General features: G+C 44.0%; 1 protein-coding gene across 1 annotated transcript in view; it reads right to left on the reverse strand.

The window, feature by feature from the left end:
* The window catches only part of LOC124555123 (aminoacylase-1A-like), a 112,295-nt gene that overhangs the window by 42,692 nt on the left and 44,146 nt on the right, over positions 1–25,457 (reverse strand). Inside the window, exons 3-4 of the mRNA XM_047128928.1 lie at positions 3,582–3,753; positions 3,275–3,421 (exon numbers count right to left, since the gene is read on the reverse strand). Of these exons, the coding sequence (XP_046984884.1) occupies positions 3,275–3,421; positions 3,582–3,753 (319 nt within the window). The remainder of the gene's footprint in view (positions 1–3,274; positions 3,422–3,581; positions 3,754–25,457) is intronic.

Raw genomic sequence — 25,457 nt, forward strand, 5'->3', positions numbered from 1 at the left:
TTGAAAGAAATCCAGTGGCGACAGGTTAAAATTTTTACTGTCTAGAGACTCGAACCCGGATTTCCCCACCTATCTCGAGCAGTTGCCTTTACAACACTGGCTATCCAAGGACGCTTCCCGTCCAACACAAATTCCCATTTGTCGTAAACTATATACTTAGTGTCTCCTGTCCATTATTCTCATTGCTCGTAGCCTCACCTGATTACCGCAAGAGGTCGAAAGAAGAGTGCATCATCACTGAAGGTATTATTTGCCGTCAAGGCGCATAATTTGTATGTGTGGTGTCTGTTCTTGCAAGAGTCAGGCGACGCTGCGAGCAATGAGAATAACGGACTGATGGCAGTACGTGTCTACCCTAAAGTGACAAGTCATGGGATAGCGACAGGCACATATGCATAAGGCGGTAATATCGCTTACACAAAGTATAAAAGGGCAGTGCATTGGCGGAGCTATCATTTGTACTCGGGTGATTCATCTGGAAAGGTTTCCGAAGTGATTAAGACCGCACATCGGGAATTAACAGACGCTGAAACGGAGCGGTAGCTGGAGGTAGACGCATGGAACATTCCATTTCGGAAATCTTTAAGGAATTCAGTATCCCGTGATCCACAATATTAAGAGTGTGCCGAGGATACCAAATTTCAGATATGTCCTCTCACCACAGGCAAGCCGGCCGAAGTGGCCGTGCGGTTAAAGGCGCTGCAGTCTGGAACCGCAAGACCGCTACGGTCGCAGGTTCGAATCCTGCCTCGGGCATGGATGTTTGTGATGTCCTTAGGTTAGTTAGGTTTAACTAGTTCTAAGTTCTAGGGGACTAATGACCTCAGCAGTTGAGTCCCATAGTGCTCAGAGCCATTTGAACCATTTGAACCACAGGCAACGCGGTGACGGTCGGCCTTCACTTAACGACAGAGTTGCGTGAAAACCGCAGAAATCAATGTGGGACGTATAACGAACGTATCCGTTAGGACAGTGCGGCGAAATCTGGCGTTGATGAGCAATGGCAACAGACGGCCGACGCGAGTGCCTTTGCCAGTAGCACGACATAGCCTGAAGTGCCTCTCCTTGGCTCGTGACCCTCTCTCGGTTTGACTCTAAACTACTGAAAAACCGTGGCCTGGTGAAGTGAGTCCCAATTTCAGTTGGTAAGAGTTGGTGGAGGGGCTCGATTGTGGCGCAGATCCCACGAAGCCGTGGCCGCAAGTTGTCAACAATCACTGTGCAGCCGGCCATAGTGGCCGAGCGGTTCTAGGCGCTTCAGTCCGGAACCGCGCTGCTGCTACGGTCGCAGGTTAGAGTCCTGCCTCGGCCATGGATGTGTGTGATGTCCTTAGGTTAGTTAGGTTTAAGTAGTTCTAAGTCTAGGGGACTGATGATCTCAGATGTTAAGTCCCATAGTGCTTAGATCCATTTGAAGCACTGTGCAAGCTGATGGTGGCTCCCTAATGCTGTGGGCTGTGGTTACATGAAATGCACTGGGTCTTCTGATCTTAAATGTAGTTGGGGTATATACCAAGGTGTTGGACAATATGTTTCCTCTCATCCCTCCTGCGAACCGAAACGTTCTGAGATGTGTTTTCGTAATATCCTGGAAAGGCTGACATAGTTAGCAATAACAGAATACCAGCATACTGACCACCACATTCCAAACTTGTACGACTCTGCAGACCTAGGTTTCCCACAAAATACAGTCCTGTAGAGGCGCTCCTTTTGCCTCCCGCCAAATTAGTGGGTGGATGAGGAGGAAGACTATGTTCTTTTCGAGGAACACTAATGAGAATTGGCATTTGAGGCTACCACAGAAGGATTCTGTTGCCACCAACGTACATTTCGCATAAGGACGACGAAGATAAGATACGGGGAATTAGCTTCAAATGGCTCTGAGCACTATGGGACTTTACTTCTGACGTCATCAGTCCCCTAGAACTTAGAACTACAAAAACCTAACTAACCTAACGACATCACACACATCCATGCCCGATGCAGGATTCGAACCTGCGACCGTAGCGATCGCGCGGTTCCAGACTGTAGTGCCTAGAACCGCTCGGGAAATTAGTGCTCATTGGGATACACATAGGTAGGGTTTCTCGCTCTGCATGGGCTGTGGGCGTGGTTACGTGAAAGCACTGGGTCTTCTGATCAAACTGAACTGATAATTGACTGGAAATGGCTATGTTCGGCTACTTGGAGATCATTTGCAGCCATTAATGGACTTCATCTTCCCCAAAAAACGATGACACATTTATGGATGACAATGTGTCATCTCACCGGCCACAATTGCTCGTAATTGGTTTGAAGAACAGTCTGGACAATGCGAGCGAAAGGTCACCCAGATCGCCCGACAAGAATACCATCGAACATTTATGGGACATAAATCCACCGCCAACTCTTTCGCAGTTATAGACGGCTACATAGACAGCATGGCTCAACATTTCTGCAGGGACTTCCAACAACTTGTTGAGTCCATTACACGTCGAGTTGCTGCACTACGCCGCGAGGAGTGGCCGCGCGGTTTGAGGCGTCATGTGACGGACTGCGCGGCCCCTTCCGCCGGAAGTTCGAGTCCTCCCTCGGGCAGGTGTGTGTGTATGTTTTGTTCTTAGCATAAGTTAGTTTAAGTAGTATGTAAGTCTAGGGACCGATGACCTAAGCAGTTTGGTCCTTTAGGAATTCACACACATCTGAACATTTTTTGCTGCACTAAGCCGGGGAAAAAAAGGAGGTCCGACACGATGTTAAGAGGTATCCCATGACCTTTGTCACCTTAGTGTAGTTTTCCACCTACACTGACTCAATTAGGGAAAGTTTAACTACAACCACCATGTTATGGTTGTTCTGCCTGTATGAGCCATTAAACTGGTGCAAAAATTGTCCTCTATGTTCTGATTCCTATAGAAAAGAGCTAATATTTTATCACTGAAATAGGATGAAGAAGTAGAGATATAAAGTGGTCAGCGGACGAAGAAGCAGAGGGATGACGGTGAAATACAGGTAAGGTCATATTACAGTGAGCATGAGGGACACTTTACTACATGGTAAATTATTTTTCTCCGTAACGCCTGTCTCTGGACTTAACTGGTTTTAGACGTTTTATTTTTCTCTCTTACAATTCGTAAGAAATTTAACGTATTTCAAATCACAAGTACAACATAACGTTTAAATTAAGCAACAGAGTTGCTCTTATACCATTAAGCATCAAAGTAAATTAATATGTGGTTTTTCTATGAATTATTTCGAAGATTATTTTACGCTGACATTAAAAAGCCTTACTTACGCCATATGCTTCTCTCTCCGTAAAACAAAACGTATTCCTCATTTGGGCTTGCCATGCCCTCATCCATAGCAAACCCAACATTGAGTGAGAGAAAATCTAGAGTAGTTACAAATTTCTTCATGCCTTCGATGCCTCCTATTTCTTCATCTGGAAAACAACTTATCGTTAGAAAGAAATCAACAGATACACGGTCAAGTCTCTAGTCTGAAAATGTGCGGCATTGACAAATATTTGTTTTATTGATTTCTTCTTCAAACAGAGAGAGAGAGAGAGAGAGAGAGAGAGAGAGAGAGCACTATTACCTTACCTGGAACAAATGACACGTGTATAGTTCTCAGAAGTCTGACATTTTTTTTCTTCAGTCTGCGAATTGCTTCCAGGTACTGTATTCCCACACACTTCATATCTTGTGAGCCTCGAGCATATATGTTTCCATCCTTATCCTTTTCTGCCCCAAAGGGATCATGTTTCCATTTATCCTGTAGAAGGAAAATTGTAAAATTAAACATCTACTGTGTCTTGACAGTATTTCAAATATTTAAACAAAGGCAACCACAACAAATAGGCATTTCTTGGAATAGATTCGTCTCTTCTCTTTTCAAGTTCAAAATTGTTCACGAACGCTATCCGACATCACCCGTAGGTAGGCAAATAATTTATATATTTGAGTAAAATTTCGTTTGGGTATTAGTTGCGTGATTTTTGTAGCAGTACAACCAACTGAATCATGTAGGTATGTTATGGGGCGATATTTAGCTGGGTTTGCTGTGTCTGCTAGATCTTTAGGTTTCAGATAAGTTATTCCATGTGTAAGTGTATCAGGGAATGTGTATGGGTCTGCAATGTAACTGTTAAATAATTTAGTTAGATGTGAATGTGTTGAGGTGAACTTCTTTAGCCAGAAATTTGCTATTTTATCTTTTCCGGGGCTTTCCAATTGTGCGTAGAATTAATTGCTCGAGTGACTTCATGTTGCAAAATTATCACTTCAGGCATTTGTGGTATCATCTTTTATGTGTCTGTTTCTGCTTGTATCCACCGTGCATGCCTGTTATGTTGTACCGGGTTTGACCATATGTTGCTCCAGAAGTGTTCCATGTCTGTTATGTTTGGTGGATTGTCTATTTTAATGTGTGTGTTATCTATTGCCTAGTAAAATTTCTTTTGGTTTGTGTTGAATGTTTGGTTTTGTTTCCTTCTATTTTCACTTTTTTGTATCTTCTAAGTCGTTTGGCCAATGCTTGTAATTTCTGCTTCTTTTCATCTAATTGCTCTATCGCTTCTTGTTGTGAGATGTTACCTAACCTTTTTCGTTTTTTGTCTGATATTTCATTTCTTATAAATTGCGTTAGCTGTCCGATGTCTTTTCTCAATTTTTCTATTCTGATCTGTAGCCTGTGTTGCCATGCTGGTTTTGTGGGTTTCTTCTGTGTGTTGGTTTGTTTTGATCTCTGCTTAGTGTGTATATTTAGTGTATTGAGTGCTCCTATATAAACCAGTAGCTGTAACTCTTCCATAGTTGTATTTTCATTTATGTTGTTGTGTATGATTGTGTTGATAGTTGTTATTGTTGTTATTATTGTTTCGACTTGTGGTTTATTTGGTGGTCTATGCAAGAATGGTCTAATGTTTGTATTTGTGTCTTTGTATTCTATATATGTCAGCTGAAATTTTTCTTCTATATCTAACATGCGTATCACTTCGTGTTCTATTTGTGCTTGTTCTGGTGGCTGTCTTAAGATGTCGTTTTCCTCTGATTGTTTAATTGATGCGTGTTGTCCTTTGTTTGTTTGCTCTGGGATGTTTGAGTCCATTACTGTATATTCTTCTTCTTCTGATTGCACATTATTTTGTTCCAGTATTTGTTGTACTTGTTTGATGTTTTCTAATTCTGACTGGGGTATCCTGTTATTTTTTATTATTACACGGATCTGATCGGCTAGTCGTTGTTCTGTTAAAAATTTTAATTCTGGGTATCTGGTAATAAATGTTGTGTATACTTGTGATCTGTATCCAGTTGTGTTGGTTCCTAAGTTTGTTGCTTGGTAATAACAGAACATGAGGCGTCGGTTAACTTCATCTGACTATCTCATCCTCTGTCTGTTTTCCTTCTAGAGTGGTTGCAGGAAGCATATCCTGCAAAACACCTCTATTTGGATTTAAATTATTTTCCGTGTGGCTAGCAGTGTCGTTACCATTGTGGACGGGCATAGGGTTCAAGCGTCGTCCCCGACCATGACAGCGCTTGTCCGAGGCTTCATTAGTTGTCCTGAACCAACTAATCACACTAAAAGGGGGGTTAGCCCTATTAGTGGTTTGTTCTTTTCGTCGCCTTTTACGACTGGCAGAACATACCGGAGGCCTATTCTTTTCCCGGGACTCCACGGGGTTTATTATTATTATTATTATCTTCACTTTCTCAGACGTTAAGTCCGGTTAAAAGGAAGTGACGCGGACCTTGATCAAGCGTCACTTCCTTTTAACTGTACGGTATGTGTTATATTGCATTTAGGAACTTTCGGGTAATTGAACATGTATCAATAATTACGGATTTCTGTAGTTGTATATATATGTTTGGATGTAGCTGTATTGCATTGATGTACTGGTGGATATTGTGTGGTATGACTCCTGTAGTTGATAGTATAATTGGTATGATGTCAACTTTATCCTGATGCCACATGTCTTTGACTTCCTCAGCCAGTTGGATGTATTTTTCAATTTTTTCTCCTGTTTTATTTTGTATATTTGTTGTATTGGGTATGGATATTTCGATTAGTTGTGTTAATTTCTTCTTTTTATTGGTGAGTATGATGTCAGGTTTGTTATGTGGCGTTGTTTTATCTGTTATAATGGTTCTGTTCCAGTATAATTTGTATTCATCATTCTCCAGTATATTTTGTGGTGTATACTTGTATGTAGGAACGTGTTGTTTTAAAAGTTTATGTTGTAAGGCAAGCTGTTGATGTATTATTTTTGCGACATTGTCATGTCTTCTGGGGTATTCTGTATTTGCTAATATTGTACATCCGCTTGTGATGTGATCTACTGTTTCTATTTGTTGTTTACAAAGTCTGCATTTATCCGTTGTGGTATTGGGATCTTTAATAATATGCTTGCTGTAATACCTGGTGTTTATTGTTTGATCCTGTATTGCAATCATGAATCCTTCTGTCTCACTGTATATATTGCCTTTTCTTAGCCATGTGTTGGATGCGTCTTGATCGATGTGTGGCTGTGTTAGATGATACGGGTGCTTGCCATGAAGTGTTTTCTTTTTCCAATTTACTTTCTTCGTATCTGTTGATGTTATGTGATCTAAAGGGTTGTAGAAGTGGTTATGAAATTGCAGTGGTGTAGCCGATGTATTTATATGAGTGATTGCCTTGTGTATTTTGCTTGTTTCTGCTCGTTCTAGAAAGAATTTTCTTAAATTGTCTACCTGTCCATAATGTAGGTTTTTTATGTCGATAAATCCCCTTCCTCCTTCCTTTCTGCTCAATGTGAATCTTTCTGTTGCTGAATGTATGTGATGTATTCTATATTTGTGGCATTGTGATCGTGTAAGTGTATTGAGTGCTTCTAGGTCTGTGTTACTCCATTTCACTACTCCAAATGAGTAGGTCAATATTGGTATGGCATAAGTATTTATAGCTTTTGTCTTGTTTCTTGCTGTCAATTCTGTTTTCAGTATTTTTGTTAGTCTTTGTCTATATTTTTCTTTTAGTTCTTCTTTAATATTTGTATTATCTATTCCTATTTTTTGTCTGTATCCTAGATATTTATAGGCATCCGTTTTTCCATCGCTTCTATGCAGTCGCTGTGGTTATCCAATATGTAATAATCTTGTTTAGTGTGTTTTCCCTTGACTATGCTATTTTTCTTACATTTGTCTGTTCCAAAAGCCATACTTATATCATTGCTGAATCCTTCTGTTATCTTTAGTAATTGGTTGAGTTGTTGATTTGTTGCTGCCAGTAGTTTTAGATCATCCATGTATAGCAAATGTGTGATTTTGTGTGGGTATTATTATTATTATTATTATTATTATTATTATTATTATTATTTATATAGTTATGAATATATTGAATTTAAATGTAATTCTTGGTAAGACTGTGCTAAGCAGCCGGCCGCGGTGGCCGTGCCGTTCTAGGCGCTTCAGTCCGGAACCGCGAGACTGCTACGGTCGCAGGTTCGAATCCTGCCTCGGGCATGGATGTGTGTGATGTCCTTAGGTTAGTTAGGTCTAAGTAGTTCTAAGTTCTAGGGGACTGATGACCTCAGATGCTAAGTCCCATAGTGCTCAGAGCCATTTTTTTTTTTGTGCTAAGCAAATTGAATGTCGCGTTTGGGTAATGACATGAACAAATATATGGTAGGAGTACTGAAGGAATCAAATGTGGAAAGCTTAATTTCTCAAAAGAAGAGCGAAAATTAATATTGTAAGGCTACCAGATGTGATAGAAAGAAGTTAACTGATAGACATGAGAAAAACATGGATAGTGTTGACAATGAAAGAGATACTGGTTCACTGTTCGATGGAAGTAAAACCTCTGGGATGTGTAGGGTGTATAATACTTGTGTTATTTACGGATGTTCAAATCAGGAAAATACGTAAAGACTAATTATAGGTTAAGTGAACATCGTAAAGACTGACACGTTCAGCCACAATATTCGGAAGCGGCTGCAGTCTAACAAGGAAAGCCTGCACATGTGTCGCCATTGGTCACGTTCCCGCCCAATGTGAGAAGCATAGATCAACGACCGAAGAGTCAGTCGCCGCCCTAGAAACTTCGCGACATTGGCAAAAACACTGAATAAATGCCTCCAACAACGTGGCGTGAGGCGGTCCTGTGAGGAGGTCCTTCGACGGGAGAAAGAAGACACGAAGGAATGTCGCTTGCACGGACGGACCAACGGTCACTCAGCAGATGTCATACTTCGCTCCAACAACTTAGCCGCTACGCTGCTCGACAGATGATGTCGCGACAATAGGGCAACGCAGAAGATGCCATTCCAGATGTTACCAGAAAGAAGTTCGTGTGGTACTTACCCAGGTGGTTGGTGAGGACGAAGGGACTACGGCCTCACCAAATGAGTCACCGGGGAACCTAAAGGTTGATGAATTCCCCCAGAAGACGCCGAACTTGAGGGTCGCTGGTTCGATACCGGGACGGAGTACTCTGCGCCACGCCGTGGCCGCTTGTTAATGACGCAACGGGCGAATTCACAAAAATGGCTCTGAGCACTGTGGGATGTAACAGCTGAGGTCATCAGTCCCCTATAACTTAGAACTACTTAAACCTAACTAACCTAAGGACATCACAAACATCCATGCCCGAGGCAGGATTCGAACCTGGGACCGTAGTAGTAGCGCAGTTCTGGACTGAAGCGCCTAGAACCGCTCGGCCACAACAGTCGGCAGCGAATTCACAAGGAGAAGATCGCGCCGCCGCCGCAGTGTGACGGGCACTGCACTCAATGGAAGACTACGCCGCCACCGCCGCCGCGCCGTTGCAACACGAGCCGTCACTAGAATCTGTACGCTATGACTCCGCCGCTCTGCAGCCGCGAGGAATTGAGCGAGTTAAAACACATTGTATTACTTTGTTTAAAGTGTCTTGTGTCTCCATAAACGACTGTTAGAGGAAGCACCAACGTTCCTCTCACACCTCACCCACTGAGCCAAGTAAGAACCCATTCCATCGCCCACGAAGTGTCGCTTTCCCTCCCGCCATCCCTGACAAAATAATGACCTTTGCTCCCCTGTCACCGGAAGGGAAGCTACGCCGATATGAGATAAAGCTTTAATCTCTTCTTGAATGCAGAGTTGTTTTGCGTAAGGCTGTAATGAAGGCAAAGATTTGGTGTTGTGCATAGTTACAGCCAAGATTCTGTGCGTAACCGATCTAGTATTTCAGTTATGGAATGATCTTAGGTATTTGGTATATGGGGATCGATGTTTAGGACACCAGTGTCTAAGAAGCCTATAAAGGAAACAGAGCGTGTCAACATCACGTCGCCTATCCGGTCGTTCAGCATCCACAATTAAGTGGTGCTGTGGTAGTCTGGTTTTCGTAAATTTGGAACCCCGATGTTTTAGGTCTTTCGTATCATTCCTCACCACATTAGTTACTATTAAAAACAACAACAACAACAACAACAACATGAGTAACAATCCCGCCATCTGTACTAATGCGGACACTAACGTGGCACTTTTAGGTGCGGGTGCTTGGGAACATGGTTCCTAAAGATACCAGTGGAGGTCGGGACTAAACTAACCAAGGAGGTTCTAATATTTTAGCCTCCTTGGAACTACAATATTTACGGCGCTGCCAACTTCAGCAAGTAATTGCCCTTAGCTGTTACCAAATGCTTTGATAGCACCGCTTACGCTTTGTGTTGTACGTAGCTCGTTGTCTTTTTATTCTGAAATAATAAGAGGCCAATTCTATGCCATGACATTCGAGTACGAACTTAACATCAGTAGGTATTGGCGGCTCCTGTAACTCGTCAGTTCTACTTTCGTGGGAGCAGAGAACAAGGACGCTGGCCCCCTGGGAAGTGGGGCTGGTTCCCCCGCATCGCTCCACACCCCTCGGGGGAAGCAACTTCCTGTCTGTTTACGCTCGCTGCCGACTGCCACGTTTAGTGTCCGCACTTCTATCACAATCCGGTAATACAAACACACACAGCGCCAAATTCTGATGGAAAAAAATAGTGTCATCTCGTTTTGTTTGTAAGCAACCTCTGGTTCCCCATTAAAAAGCTAGACTGCATTCAAATTATCCCCCGTGCAAGTGTTTGGACAGAACAACATAAATGCACCCTTGATTTTTGTTGACAGACGTTGGGAGTAAAACATTTGGTTTCACATGAAACGCCACAAAGGGCCTTCCCTATTTCAGACCCAGGCTGGGTGAATCTACAAGCAAGAGATAATCTCTAGTGATTTTATGTCACTCCAAGGGGGAGTGCAGTATACTTAATTCTTCAGAAGAAGTAACCAAATAACACTATGCCTAGGAAGCAGTCAGATTTGCTGCACATTATGCACCACGCGTTGTGCACTGAAATACAATCAGCCAGAATTGAAGGAAATTTCTTTCATATGCATGAACAGAACGATGAAGAAGATGTAAACCGGCTTTACGCAGTTGAGTAACATTACGATGTTCATATTGTACAGGGACTGAACAAATATAGGGAAACACTGCGAGAAATTTATGCTTGAACACAAATGCAGATGCTAGACAATCTTATAAGTTGCACTGTTTTATTTGACCATGAACAGTACCTGTGCAATGTCTCCAATACGTCTAAAGTGACAGTCGCAGTAAGAACAGTGTTCTGTGTAACTGTCTGTGTATTATGTCGGACTAAGTGATGCAAATCGTTGGTGCTCGTATGGGATGCCCCCGTAACCAAGGTAGCTGAAGGGTTTGGTGTTTCATGAGGCATTATATCTAAGATTTATATCGCATACAGGGAGAAGTTAAATACATCATCCGCTAAGTCACAACGTGGACGAATGGGTGTGTTGAATGATCGTGACGGACAGTCAATGAAGAAGATGGTGACGAAAAATAAAAACGACAGATGCAAAAGTCACTGCAGAATTGAATGTCGCACTCACCAACATTGTCAGCATAAAAGTAATGCTAAGGGAGTTCCAAAAGCTGGAAACGCAGGGCGAGCTGAAATCCCAAAATTACTCATCAGTGATGCAAGTGCTCGTAATAGGAAAACCTGGACTATGAAGCAATGGAAGAAAGTCATTTGGTCGAGTAAGTCTTGTTTCACACTTTTTCCAACTTTTGGCAGGGTTTATGTACTAAGAAACATGGCCGGGTTTCGGTGATGATTTGGACTGCCAATCGTGGTGTTTCATGGGCCCCATGGTTGCTCTGTAAGGTCGCATTACTGCCAAGGATTATGCAACGATTTGGCTGATCAGGTCCATCCCATGGAACAATGGTTGTTCCCAGTGGTGATGCTCCATTCCAAGGCGACAGGGCTCCTGTTCACACACATCACATCGTCCAGGACTGGTTTTGTGAGTACGAGGATGAATTGTCGCATTTCCCTTGGCCGTCAGTCACCAGATCTCAATATTAAAGAGGTTTTTGATCTACTTCCTAGAGGGTGTGTGATCGCTATACATCTCCATCATTGTTACCTGAACTTGCCACTATTCTGCAAGAAGAATGGTATCAGATTTTCTTGACAACCATACAGGACCTGTGTTTATCTATTACAAGACGATTGGAAGCTGTTATGGATGCCGACGGTTTTCTGACACGTCTTGTCTCGCTAGGTCACGGACTGCCTAAGTCCGGAGATGCAGGAGTTTAAGCAGCGTCGCTGCTGTTCCTCCTTGATCTACGCTGTTGGTGTGTGTGGCCTCTCGATGGAATTGGCTTCGGGCTACTTGCTTTGTTTAAATTAGGGAAGTAGTTGATTGCAGGAAGGTCTTCTGGGGCAGGCTGACGCCTGCTGAAGCGCCACTCCTCATTCACCGCCCGCATCTCGTGGTCGTGCGGTAGCGTTCTCGCTTCCCACGCCCGGGTTCCCGGGTTCGATTCCCGGCGGGGTCAGGGATTTTCTCTGCCTCGTGATGGCTGGGTGTTGTGTGCTGTCCTTAGGTTAGTTAGGTTTAAGTAGTTCTAAGTTCTAGGGGACTGATGACCATAGATGTTAAGTCCCATAGTGCTCAGAGCCATTTGAACCATTTCTTGAACCTCATTCACCCACTTCTCTCTGGCCTGGTAAATATGTTCCCAGTCAGAGGGGGTGAAGATGGGGCGGCTATTCAGCAATCGCAGCTCTTTCCCCGTCACTGCCTCGCGCAACATGCCACGCGTGTGGCGCAGGTCGAACGGTTGATGAGGGATGGTTCAAATGGCTCTGAGCACTATGGGACTTAACATCTGTGGTCATCAGTCCCCCAGAACTTAGAACTACTTACACCTAACTAATCTAAGGACATCACACACATCCATGCCCGAGGCAGTATTCGAACCTGCGACCGTAGCGATCGCACGGTTCCAGACTGAAGCGCCTACAACCGCACGGCCACACCGGCCGGCTTGATGAGGGAGGGGAGGCTTGGCATGCGGCGGCGTGAAGGGGTACGGGTGGCCCCCTTGAGGGTGCGTCCCGTCCCTTAACGACGCCACGATCTTCTTCGGGAAGGGCTGCACACTCCGCTCATCTGGGAGCGGAAGGGGCAGCTCTTCGTCGGTTGCCACTTCCTCACCTTGGGAAGAAGCAGTCGGCATCTCGTCCCCAGATGTTTCGTCCGCGTCTGTCTTCACAGGAGGAGGCAGCGCAGGCGTCCCGACGTCGATATCCGTGCGCGACGCCGCCTGCATTGCTGCAGGGGGCGAGGAGGTGGACGTCTGGGTGGCGGCGTCTACCCCCACTGGCCGTCTCACAGGGGAGGCGGGGGCAGGGACAGGCGGCGGATACTTCTAGGCATGGTAATTTGTACTTGTGATGATTCCATACTTTGTCCACGCCCTGTGTAAGCAATGTCTAATATTCCTGTGATGTGCTCTGGCACTTTTCATCCACGTGGAAGGTTCACACTACTGATTTTATCATCAGCCCCTCGACGCTTACCACTTTTATGAGCGTGGAATCTTCCGGCAAGGCAGTGCAATATGTCAGACAGCTAGCCACTGTGGTTAGAACATCAGTAACTTCACTTTGAGTCTCTACTGAATAGGATTTCAACTGAAGTGAGCTGCTTAATGATCTCTATTTCATTATTGAGTCTATGGAGCCTGTGAGATTCACCTAGTTGCAAATTTGTGTTAGACTGAGAGAGTCTTCCAAATACACTGTCTCAAGAAGTTTTCGCATGCCCGTAACTGTTCGTTCCAAGGTCATCAGTCATGTTATAATGTTGATGCATTAAGTTGTTCTGAAAGCGGTGCTGATATTCAAGACAATAAAAGCGGGTTAAAAGCTGTGAGCTATCTGGGGAAGTTAACCTTGCATTACTGAGCAACTGTTTCACCAGGTATCCAGTCTAGCTTACCAAATTCCCAACCAGATTAACATTAATTATAATCTTTTAATAGTCATCTTACGACAACCGGTGATTACATATAAAGAGAATTTAAATAAAAAGAAGTAAATCAGTTTATATTTGGACATTTATTTCAACATCGATCATTGTTCCGTTAAAATTTCAACATATTAAACTTGTTTCGTAACTAAACTGGTGCCTTATTTAGGATTGTGAAAATGTGAGTTTGTAATCTTACAGAACACATCAAATATGGAGCCAAGATTGGGAGACTGCATACAACACCGCATTCATAAAATAACACACGAAGAACGTTGAAACATATGCAAGAGGAAATTAACCACAACCAACTGATTCAATTTTCACCCAAAGAAGTTACATTCGTAGCGCAATCCTGTCCGTCATGAAGTTACCACACACTGGTATACTAAATTCATACTAACTCTCTGTGAAATCTTCCCGAAAAGAATAGCTGAGGGCTACTTTGATGATTACACCACATGCTTCACGTGGTCAACTTGGCTTACACAAAGAGTGTAACTCCACAATAATTTTGATAATTAAAATAAATTACATCGAAACGCAATTGACAAAAGAAAAACCTTGAACTGGTTACTATCGTCTTACTATTAACCTGATGGGTCAAACAATGTTATAAGCACTTGTCTCACTGGTCTCACAAAGTACACCCCACGTGGGTTGAACATAAAGAGAAGTTGCTATATTGAAAAATATTGTCAAGACGAGACGTTATAATCTCACACATATTCGCATTTAAGATTGATGATCTTAGTTAGAGTTACGGATCATCAACACGTGGTTCCTCTTTACTCACAAAGTAGTGACAAAGCAACTACTGGAAGATATTCTGAACTTCACACTCGAATTACACTGCATTGCAATTTAAGATATTTTAGATCTAAACCTGAAATAAAGGTGATTAAATTTTCAGTTAGGCTGAACTTATGAAATGTCCTACAGACTTAGCAGAGGGTGCTTCACAGATACAAAACGGAAGTGACCAGAAAGGCAGCTTCCTATACCAACACGACAAGGGACGGACAGGACCATACCCAGAATAGAAACCTCTTTGCTTTTAGAAACCGTAGCTACCTGTTCCGACGTTGGTCCTACTGTTCTCTAGCAGACAGGCTTGTCTGCTACAATCAAGCAAGCAACTAGAAATACACTCCTGGAAATTGAAATAAGAACACCGTGAATTCATTGTCCCAGGAAGGGGAAACTTTATTGACACATTCCTGGGGTCAGATACATCACATGATCACACTGACAGAACCACAGGCACATAGACACAGGCAACAGAGCATGCACAATGTCGGCACTAGTACAGTGTATATCCACCTTTCGCAGCAATGCAGGCTGCTATTCTCCCATGGAGACGATCGTAGAGATGCTGGATGTAGTCCTGTGGAACGGCTTGCCATGCCATTTCCACCTGGCGCCTCAGTTGGACCAGCGTTCGTGCTGGACGTGCAGACCGTGTGAGACGACGCTTCACCCAGTCCCAAACATGCTCAATGGGGGACAGATCCGGAGATCTTGCTGGCCAGGGTAGTTGACTTACACCTTCTAGAGCACGTTGGGTGGCACGGGATACATGCGGACGTGCATTGTCCTGTTGGAACAGCAAGTTCCCTTGCCGGTCTAGGAATGGTAGAACGATGGGTTCGATGACTGTTTGGATGTACCGTGCACTATTCAGTGTCCCCTCGACGATCACCAGTGGTGTACGGCCAGTGTAGGAGATCGCTCCCCACACCATGATGCCGGGTGTTGGCCCTGTGTGCCTCGGTCGTATGCAGTCCTGATTGTGGCGCTCACCTGCACGGCGCCAAACACGCATACGACCATCATTGGCGCCAAGGCAGAAGCGACTCTCATCGCTGAAGACGACACGTCACCATTTGTCCCTCTATTCACGCCTGTCGCGACACCACTGGAGGCGGGCTGCACGATGTTGGGGCGTGAGCGGAAGACGGCCTAACGGTGTGCGGGACCGTAGCCCAGCTTCATGGAGACGGTTGCGAATGGTCCTCGCCGATACCCCAGGAGCAACAGTGTCCCTAATTTGCTGGGAAGTGGCGGTGCGGTCCCCTACGGCACTGCGTAGGATCCTACGGTCTTGGCGTGCATCCGTGCGCCGCTGCGGTCCGCTCCCAGGTCGACGGGCACGTGCACCTTCCGCCGACCACTGGCGACAACATCGATGTACTGTAGAGACCTCACGCCCCACGTGTTGAGCAATTCGGCGGTACGTCCACCCGGCCTCCCGCATGCCCACTATACGCCCTCGCTCAAAGTCCGTCAACTGCACATACGGTTCACGTCCACGCTGTCGCGGCATGCTACCAGTGTTAAAGACTGCGATGGAGCTCCGTATGCCACGGCAAACTGGCTGACACTGACGGCGGCGGTGCACAAATGCTGCGCAGCTAGCACCATTCGACGGCCAACACCGCGGTTCCTGGTGTGTCCGCTGTGCCGTGCGTGTGATCATTGCTTGTACAGCCCTCTCGCAGTGTCCGGAGCAAGTATGGTGGGTCTGACACACCGGTGTCAATGTGTTCTTTTTTCCATTTCCAGGAGTGTACATTTGCTCATTCATTCTTTCACACAGAAGGGAAGGGGGACGACACTATCTTATCACATACAGAATATAAAAGAAAGCAGATGTAGGTTCCGTATGAGACTGTGTGACTATAAACAGTGTTTTAAAGTGTAGTAGTGTGACAGATCGTTCTTGATTATGCGTAAAAGTAACAAGTTCCACTGCTCAGTGTCCTCCCAGACAGAGTCAGAAACACCACAGTAAATTTAGAAGCGGAATTTATGCCGTAAATGACAACAGATTTAAGAAATTAACATGAAAGGAATCCAACAAAGACCTTTCAATGTGACAATGTCAATGATCTTCTTTCGCTATTATTAATGTAATTTTCCACTAATTTACGATATACTGAGAAGTAATTAGTTTCCTCTCGTCAAGAGACGTAGTGACTCGTTCTAGTCGGGCTACTGAGCGAATGTATTTGGCGCGAAACCAGTGTACTGATTGGACGATATCTTCAAGACGTCCAGCGTCTTTCAGGTTAGGGCTTTGTACAGAAAATCCACTTGATGGCACCTTTTGTCCTAACTTAATGTGTAGAGCGGGAGTATCATGCTGATACGCAAAAGGTTCGTTTTCAAGGTGATGTTACATACTAGTATGTTATTGTGTCAAATGTTTTCTTGACTACTTGCCTTCAGTTTGCCATCGATCAAAACTGTACGAATCTATTCTGAAGAAACCGTTCCGAATTCCTGATGTAACTTTATGCCACCACAACTTACTTACTCAGCTAAATACCATTCTGCAAGCATCCACCAGCTGTCCACATGTCTGAGTGCAGGCACATATATACACTATGTGATCGAAAGTATCCGGACACCTGGCTGAAAATGACTTGCAAGTTCGTAGCGCACTCCATCGGTAATGCTGGAATTCAGTATGGTGTTGGCCCATCCTTAGCCTTGATGACAGCTTCCACTCTCGCAGGCATACGTTCAATCAGGTGCTGGAAGGTTTCTTGGGGAATGGCAGCCCATTTTTCACGGAGTGCTGCACTGAGGAGAGGTATCGATGTCGGTCGGTGAGACCTGGCATAGAGTCGGCATTCCAAAACATCCTAAAGTTGTTCTATGGGATTCAGCTCAGGACTATGTGCAGGCCAGTCCATTACAAGGATGTTATTGTCGTATAACGACTCCGCCACAGGCCGTGCATTATGAACAGGTGCTCGATCGTGTTGAAAGATCGAATCATCGTCCCGGAACTGCTCTCCAACAGTGGGAAGCAAGAAGGTGCTAAATTGTCAATGTAGGCCTGTGCTGTGATAGAGCCACACAAAACAACAAGGGGTGCAAGCCCCCTCCATGAAAAACAGGACCTCACCATAACACTACCGCCTCCGAATTTTACTGTTTCCAGTACACACGCTGGCAGATGAAGTTTACTAGGCAATTACCATACCTACATCCTGCCATCGGATTGCCACATTTTGTACTGTAATTCGTCACTCTACACAACTTTTTTCTACTGTTCAATCGTCCAATGTTTACGCTCCTTACATCAAGCGAGGCGTCGTTTGGCATTTACCGGCGTGATTTGTGGCTTATGAGCAGGCCCTCGACCGTGAAATCCAAGATTTCTCACCTCACGCCTAACTGCTGTCATAGCACTTGCAGTTTGGAATTCCTGTGTGATGGTCTGGATAGACGTCTGCCTATTACATATTACGACCCTCTTCAACTGTCGGCGGTCTCTATATGTCAACAGACGAGGTCGGCCTGTACGCTTTTGTGCTGTACGTGTCCCTTGACGTTTCCACTTTACTATCACATCGGGAATAGTGGACCTCGGGATGTTTCGGAGTGTGGAAATCTCGCGTGCAGACGTATGACAAGTGACACCCCATTCACCTGACCACGCTCGAAGTCCGTGAGTACCACGAAGAGCCCCGTTCTGGTCTCTGACGATGTCTAATGACTACTGAAGTCGCTGATATGGAGTACCTGGCTGTAGGTGGCAGCACAATGCAACTAATAAGAAAAGCGCATGTTTTTTGGGGGGGGGGGGGGTCCGGATACTTTTGATCACATAGTGTAGGGTGACATTCTTTAATTATTATTCCAGTGCTGCTTAAACAGATACATGGGTCTTTTACTAGCTGAACTCCGAAATATTTAGCTAGGATGTTTTACCGTTTGTGCAGCTAGTATCGAGTTCATTGGTCACGATTACTTACCTTGTTAGACCTGCCACAGTGATGAATAGATTTAGTGTATCCCTGACGAGTCCACTTCTCAATAACAAAGCTGAAAATTTACTCTGGCACAATATAGCTTCTGTGAAACTTCTGACGGAACATTAACTTATGGGCTCCTAGAATCTTACCGAATTCGAACTACCCTAAATTCTTTCTATAGTATTGATATCTTATGCCAGCAGTTTATACCATCGAATACACAGCCTGATATCACACAGAGCATGTCCAGCGCTGCGTCTGGAATCTTCTTCTTGCTGCACAATCTATCTACAATAAGGTACGTGCATCGTATCGCGTCACTGGACTCAGATGACGCGTATTCTGCAAGCGACTGTACGTGGATATTTTCCAATGCTCATAATATGAATGCTTTACCTGAATCACAAAATCTAGTGTACACATATCGCTTGAAATGAAAACTATTCAGTCCTCTTACTGTACCTCAGAACTTTACGAAGCACGAGCGCTACAATTGATGCTAAATCGAAACATAAGGAATGTCTAGTTCAAGCATAAAATAATTATCTGTACAGTTTGAAAAAAGATCTGAATAGTTTCATAAAATTCATTCCGTAAATATTCCTGGATTCGCCCACGTAAGAACTACAGATTTTGTTCTCGTGGCTGAGGCTGAACCTGGAAACGTTCTGATCAAACTGAGTGAATACCTTACATTGCCAGTCGGATGATAATCTGTGGAACACGAATTCCATATTGCTGGAGAACGGCGTTGCCTGTACTGGAATAACGTTGTGGCAATCATGTGACTGAAGTTCCCTAACTTATCGTTTGCTTTCCTTTTCCTGCAGGGCCCAGGGAACTCATTAGTTCCTCGTCTGCTGATTGCACACATTATTTGGACACGTGTCTCAAACTGCAACCGACGTCACTGCTCTGTCTTCTGCATTGGTGCGGAATATGTACGGAAAACGATTAATTAGATTACTGACAGTAGTCTTTCGCAGAAAAAATTGGAAGGAAATAGTTAATTGTCCCATAGTCCCTATTAACGATTAGGTTGGTTTGATGGTTGAGTGATTGATTTGGGTAAGGGGACCAAACAGTGAGGTCATCTGTCCCATCGGACTTAGGGAAGGATGTGGAAGGAAGTCGGTGGCGCCCTTTCAAAGGAACCATCCGGCAAACGACGAGGTCTAATTGAAGACTGCTACAAGAAATCTCTGGTGACTTTTACGAATAAACAGTCCCAGCATCATCGTAATGTGGTTAATGAAAAGCCCGGAACAACTAAATTGGGAACGCACCTGCCGAACATGGGTGCAGTGTCTCAAATGCTGCAGTACCTCAGTCAGTCTCACAGGAGACGTTTCTATCACAAGCGGGGACTTTTTGCAGTCAAAACAAGGCAGCGCTTCCACAGAAAGCTGAAATAAGTCGTTAGAGACTTCAAACTTTGTAGTCTGCGCTATATCTGTGTTCCACGAAATTTGCGACACCACTCGGCAAGAACAATTGGTTCCCCACACTAACTTTTATTCACATCCCACCCTGGTAATTGCACTGAGCAAGTTCAGGTAGGAAAAATTCATGTCTAAATCTAACTTAACACTCGTGATTATTGCTGAAGATTGTGCTCTGCCAAGTTTATAACTTGCGGCAATTTCCACTGCTATCCTTATTACTACATATTGTTTCGTTTATAATCTATTTCTTCGCCCTGATAATTTCTGTATCAATTAAAGAAACAAAATAAGCATCCACAATTTTTTTTCAACAGGAAGTATAGACCAAATTATAGATTCGACCACTAGTGACGGCCGACCTTTGGCTACTACCATTCATCTTACCGAATCCCCTGAGAACCTGTTTAGAAACGCTTCCAGCGTTAAGCAAGTGCTACCTTTTTAGAGGAAAAATTAGTACCTGCATTTGGCACACCATTTTTCTCAGAACGCTGAGGACAGTTAACTTTAGAAACAACGGGACCAACTGTCGGATCTTAGAACTGTGAAGCAGTACCTATGTTAGTAAGTAGTTTGTAGAACAGTTTTAGAGTATCATGTCATTAGCTTGATGAGTACCAGCGCTACTGGTGGACTCCTCCATGAGAAAAAGATACGTGATCTACGAAACTGAAGATATACAGCGAGGTATCAATGTAGACTTATTTGGAAGCTAGTCTTTAGCAGACGCAGCCGAAATGTTGAAAGTAACGTCCTCCTGGCAACGGCCACGACAGTAGCTCCGAAGCGGCGTGCTGATTTCTGCAAAAGCGCAGTGCCGTCCTATTTTCCTCAAGATATGTTCTTCATAATGGCTGTCTCAACGAGTTCTAATTTCGACACTGAATTTAACTACCGTTGTACATTACAAAGAAAACACAATAAATATTATTGGCCCGACATGTACTGATCCTCTAACGTCTTTTAACAATCTGATGCGAATCCAAGTTACTGTGGGGAAGAAACAGTTAGTATATTTCGTTGAATTGTTTTGTGGTACATTATCGTAGTGTGTACGAGGGTGATGGCGTGAGATGATATACCATGAAGCAAGTGGCACGCGTAGACACTGAGCTATCTATATTGCTACACTACTAGCCATTAAAATGGCTACAGCACGAAGATATTTGTCCAATGAATATCCGTTAATCATCTGCATTTCTTCTTGGTGTAGCAATTTTAATGGCCAGTAGTGTACTTACGTGCTCTCCTCAAATTCGCTACCTACCTCTTCCTGTCTTCAGGAAGCCGCTTCCCAGGAGCATGAAATGTCTAATTCAAGCGTTCTTTAAAGGAAGCTTCAAAAATGGAAAGTTTAGAGCTTAATACATAGATGACTAAGCAATAACAGATGGAGCATTAGCTCTGATACGATCTTTGTATTGGCGTTAATCAATTTATGGAATCTAGAGAAGACCTAAATATACATGGTCAGATGACGACTTGAGCTCTATTCCTCTCCAATTTGAGTCCAGTGATATGCATCACCAGATTGCTCACTAAAAAGCCTTTAATTTATATGCGAATTTCGTTTCTGCTTATTGCAAATCTGCATCTGCTGTCGGTACGACACGCGATTTTCTCTCAGTGTAGTCTGCAGTCTCCGGTAACTGCTAGGCAGTGGGTACTCATCGAACCCAACGTGTAGATTAGGTGAGCCAGGAAATTTCTGTATGCAAATAAAACGAAGAACACGGCACAAGGCAACAGATCAAGGTTACTAAAGCATGCCATTTACACAGAGCCTATGTACACTGACAAAATAAATATTTCAACACCAAAAAAATTTTTAAATTCCGGGAGTACATTTGTCTAGGTAACAATTTTAGTGAATAACATTGCAAGATCACAGGTTAAAGTAAGCGTTAGATATGCCATTGCAAATGTGAAATGCTGGTACATTAATAACCGCTGTAACCGCCAGAATGTTAAACGCAAGTATGCAAACATGCATGCATTGTTTTTTACTGGTGTCTGATGTCAGTTTGTGGGATGGAGTTCCATGCCTGTTGCACTTGGTCCTTCAACACAGGGAAGATTAATGCTGGTTGTGGATGACGCTGGAGCTATCGTCCGATGATGTCCCACATATGCTCGACTGGAGACAGGTCTGCTGATTGAGTACGTCAAGGCAACATGACGACACTCTGTAGAGCATCTTGGGTTACAGCAGCTGTGTTTCGGCTAGCGTTATTGTGTTAGACAAACACCTCCTGGAATGCTGTTCAAGAATAGCAGCACAACAGGTCGAATCACCAGATTGACATAAAATTTTGCAGTCAGAGTGAGTGGGATAACCACGAGAGTGTCATATGAAATCGCACCACCGACCATAATTCGAGATGAAAGTCCATTGTGTCTAGTGCGCAGGCAGATAGGTTGCAGGCCCTCAACTGTCCTTGTCCTAACCAACACACGGCCTTAACTGGCACCGAGGCAGAACCAGATTTCATCTGAAAACACAACAGACCTCCGACATGCCCTCCAGTGAGCTCTTGCTTGACACCATTGAAGTCAGAAATGGCGAAGGTTTGTGGTGAGTAGAGCGCACGCTACAAGGCGTCTGGCTCGAAGCTGTCCTCCTAGTAACCGGTTTGTGACAGTTCGCTGTGTCACTGTGGTGCCAACTGCTGTTCAGGCTGCTGCTGCAGCTACAGTAAGATGCGCCAGAGCCATACGCCGAACACGATAATCTTCTCTCTCGGCAGTGCCAAATGGCCGTGGAGCCTGGTCTTATTGCCACCGTACATTCTCGTGACCACCGCTGCCACCAGTCATGTACAGTGGCTACATTCCTGCCACGTCCTTCAGCAGTATCCAGAAGGAATATCCAGCATCTCGTAGCCCTATTACAGGACATCGTTCAAACTCGATGTGTTGATAATGGCGTCTTTGTCGCCTTTTCGGCATTCCGGACTAACATCAACCCACCTCGTCAAATCTCTAAGGTAACTAACGCTCACGACCGTTACAGCGTTTATTTAAAGCAACCACGATTTGAATCCTCACAGTGGCGCTACTAGCGCCACTCTTGTGCGAAATCTGAAGAGAGATCATCTTTCAGATCTAGAAACACTCCTAACAACTTTCGTTTATGTCGCACAACTCCTTCTTGGTGCTGCGATTTTTTCCATCAGTGTATATTGTGCGAGCCATGATGAGAATACACCTTGTTATTTCTCACGCTCTTTCCTAGTTTATTTGTGAGTGGAGCTGTACCAGTCTGTGTGACAAGGCCTTACTACTTAAATATTTCATGCACTGATCTTATGGGCCCTATATCGGCAGCAGAGGATCAAGTAGGTAAAAAGACGACGGCTAGTAGAAATCCTTCGGTAACAGAAGAAATATTGAATTTAATTGATGAAAGCAGAAAATATAAAAATGCAGTAAATGAAGCAGGCAAAAAGGAATGCAAACGTCTCAAAAATGAGATCGACAGGAAGTGCAAAATGGCTAAGCAGGGATGGCTAGAGGACAAATGTAAGGATGTAGAGGCTTATCTCACTAGGGGTAAGATAGATACAGCCTACATGAAAATTAAAGAGACCTTTGGAGAAAAGAGAACCACTTCTATGAATATCAAGAGCTCAGATGGAAACCCAGTTCTAAGCAAAGAAGGGAAAGCAGAAAGGTGGAAGGAGTACATAGAGGGTCTATACAAGGACGGTGTTCTTGAGGACAATATTATGGAAATGGAAGAGGATAGAGATGAAGATGAAATGGGAGGTATGATACTGCGTGAAGAGTTTGACGTAGCACTGAAAGACCTGGGTCGAAACAAGGCCCCGGGAGTAGACAACATTCCATTAGAACTACTGACAGCCTTGGGAGAGCCAGTCCTGACAAAACTACCATCTGGTGAGCAAGATGTATGAGACAGGCGAAATACCCTCAGACTTCAAGAAGAATATAATAATTCCAATCCCAAAGAAAGCAGGTGTAGACAGATGTGAAAATTACCGAACTATCAGTTTAATAAGTCACAGCTGCAAAACACTAACGCGAATTCTTTACAGACGAATGGAGAAACTGGTAGAAGCCGACCTCGGGGAAGATCAGTTTGGATTCCGTAGAAATGTTGGAACACGTGAGGCAATACTGCCCCTATGACTTATCTTAGAAAATAGACTAAGGAAAGGCAAATATACGATCCTAGCATTTGTAGACTTAGAGAAAGCTTTTGACACTGTTGACTGGAATACTCTCTTTCAAATTCTAAAGGTGGCAGGGGTAAAATACAGGGAGCAAAAGGCTATTTACAATTTGTACAGAAACCAGATGGCAGTTATAAGAGTCCAGGGACATGAAAGGGAAGCAGTGGTTGGGGAGGGAGTGAGACAGGGTTGTAGCCTCTCCCCGATGTTATTCAATCTGTATATTGAGCAAGCAGTAAAGGAAACAAAAGATAAATTCGGAGTAGGTACTAAAATCCATGGAGAATAAATAAAAACTTCGAGGTTCGCCGATGACATTGTAATTATGTGAGAGACAGCAAAAGACTTGGAAGAGCAGTTGAACAGAATGGACAATGTCTTGAAAGGAGGATATAAGATGAACATCAACAGAAGCAAAACTACGATAATGGATCGTAATCGAATTAAGTCGGGTGATGCTGAGGGAATTAGATTAGGAAATGAGGCACTTAAAGTAGCAAAGGAGGTTTGCTATTTGGGGAGCAAAATAACTGATGATGGTCGAAGTAGAGAGGATATAAAATGTAGACTGGCATTGGCAAGGAAAGCGTTTCTGAAGTAGAGAAATTTGTTAACATCGAGTATAGATTTAAGCGTCAGGAAGTCGTTTCTGAAAGTAATTGTATGGAGTGTAGCCATGTATGGAAGTGAAACACGGACGATAAATAGTTGGGACAAGAAGAGAATAGAAGCTTTCGAAATGTGGTGCTACAGAAGAATGCTGAAGATTAGATGGGTAGATCACATAACTAATGAGGAGGTATTGAATAGGATTGGGGAGGAGTTGCCGCGCGGGTTTAGCCGAGCGGTCTAGGGCGCTGCAGTCATGGACTGTGCGGCTGGTCCCGGCGGAGGTGTGAGTCCTCCTTCGGGCATGGGTGTGTGTGTTTGTCCTTAGGATAATTTAGGTTAAGTAGTGTGTAAGCTTAGGGACTGATGACCTTAGCAGTTAAGTCCCATAAGATTTCACACACATTTGAACATTTTTGAAGAAGAGGAGTTTGTGGCACAACTTGACTAGAGAAGGGATCGGTTGGTAGGAAATGTTCTGAGGCATCAAAGGATCACCAATTTAGTATTGGAGGGCAGCATGGAGGGTAAAAACCGTAGAGGGAGACCAAGAGATGATTACACTAAGCAGATTCAGAAGGATGTAGGTTGCAGTAGGTAGAGGGAGATGAAGAAACTTGCACGGGATAGAGTAGCATGGAGAGCTGCATCAAACCAGTCTCAGGACTGAAGACCACAACATCGGTTCGCATGCGACAGCATACGCTGCCTAATATGTTCCAAAACATTGAGCATAAAAACGGGATTTTTCCGGTGCTCATACCTCGGGTTCTACTGGAGATAGAATGGTAGGCTCAAGTGTTTAGATGGCCCTTGGGCTAGGTGTAATATTGCTGGCTTTACAGCCGTCATATTCAGCTATAAGAAGCTCTTCTTAGAGCAGTTGAGAAGGCAGTTGTGGCATGATGACGTAATGTGGTGTGAGGTACCGATGACAGATGGTTTGTTCGGCACGGGTATCGTAAGAAAGACCGCCTAAATTGTGGTCCTTCTCCGCGATTGGTTGCCGCATTCGGACGTTGCGCGCCAAAATGATAAACTTCTGTTATTAATATTAGACAAACTAAATAGCGTATTTCCTTACATTTCACA

Source organism: Schistocerca americana, chromosome X, assembly GCF_021461395.2.
Source record: "Schistocerca americana isolate TAMUIC-IGC-003095 chromosome X, iqSchAmer2.1, whole genome shotgun sequence".
Lineage (NCBI taxonomy): Eukaryota > Metazoa > Arthropoda > Insecta > Orthoptera > Acrididae > Schistocerca > Schistocerca americana.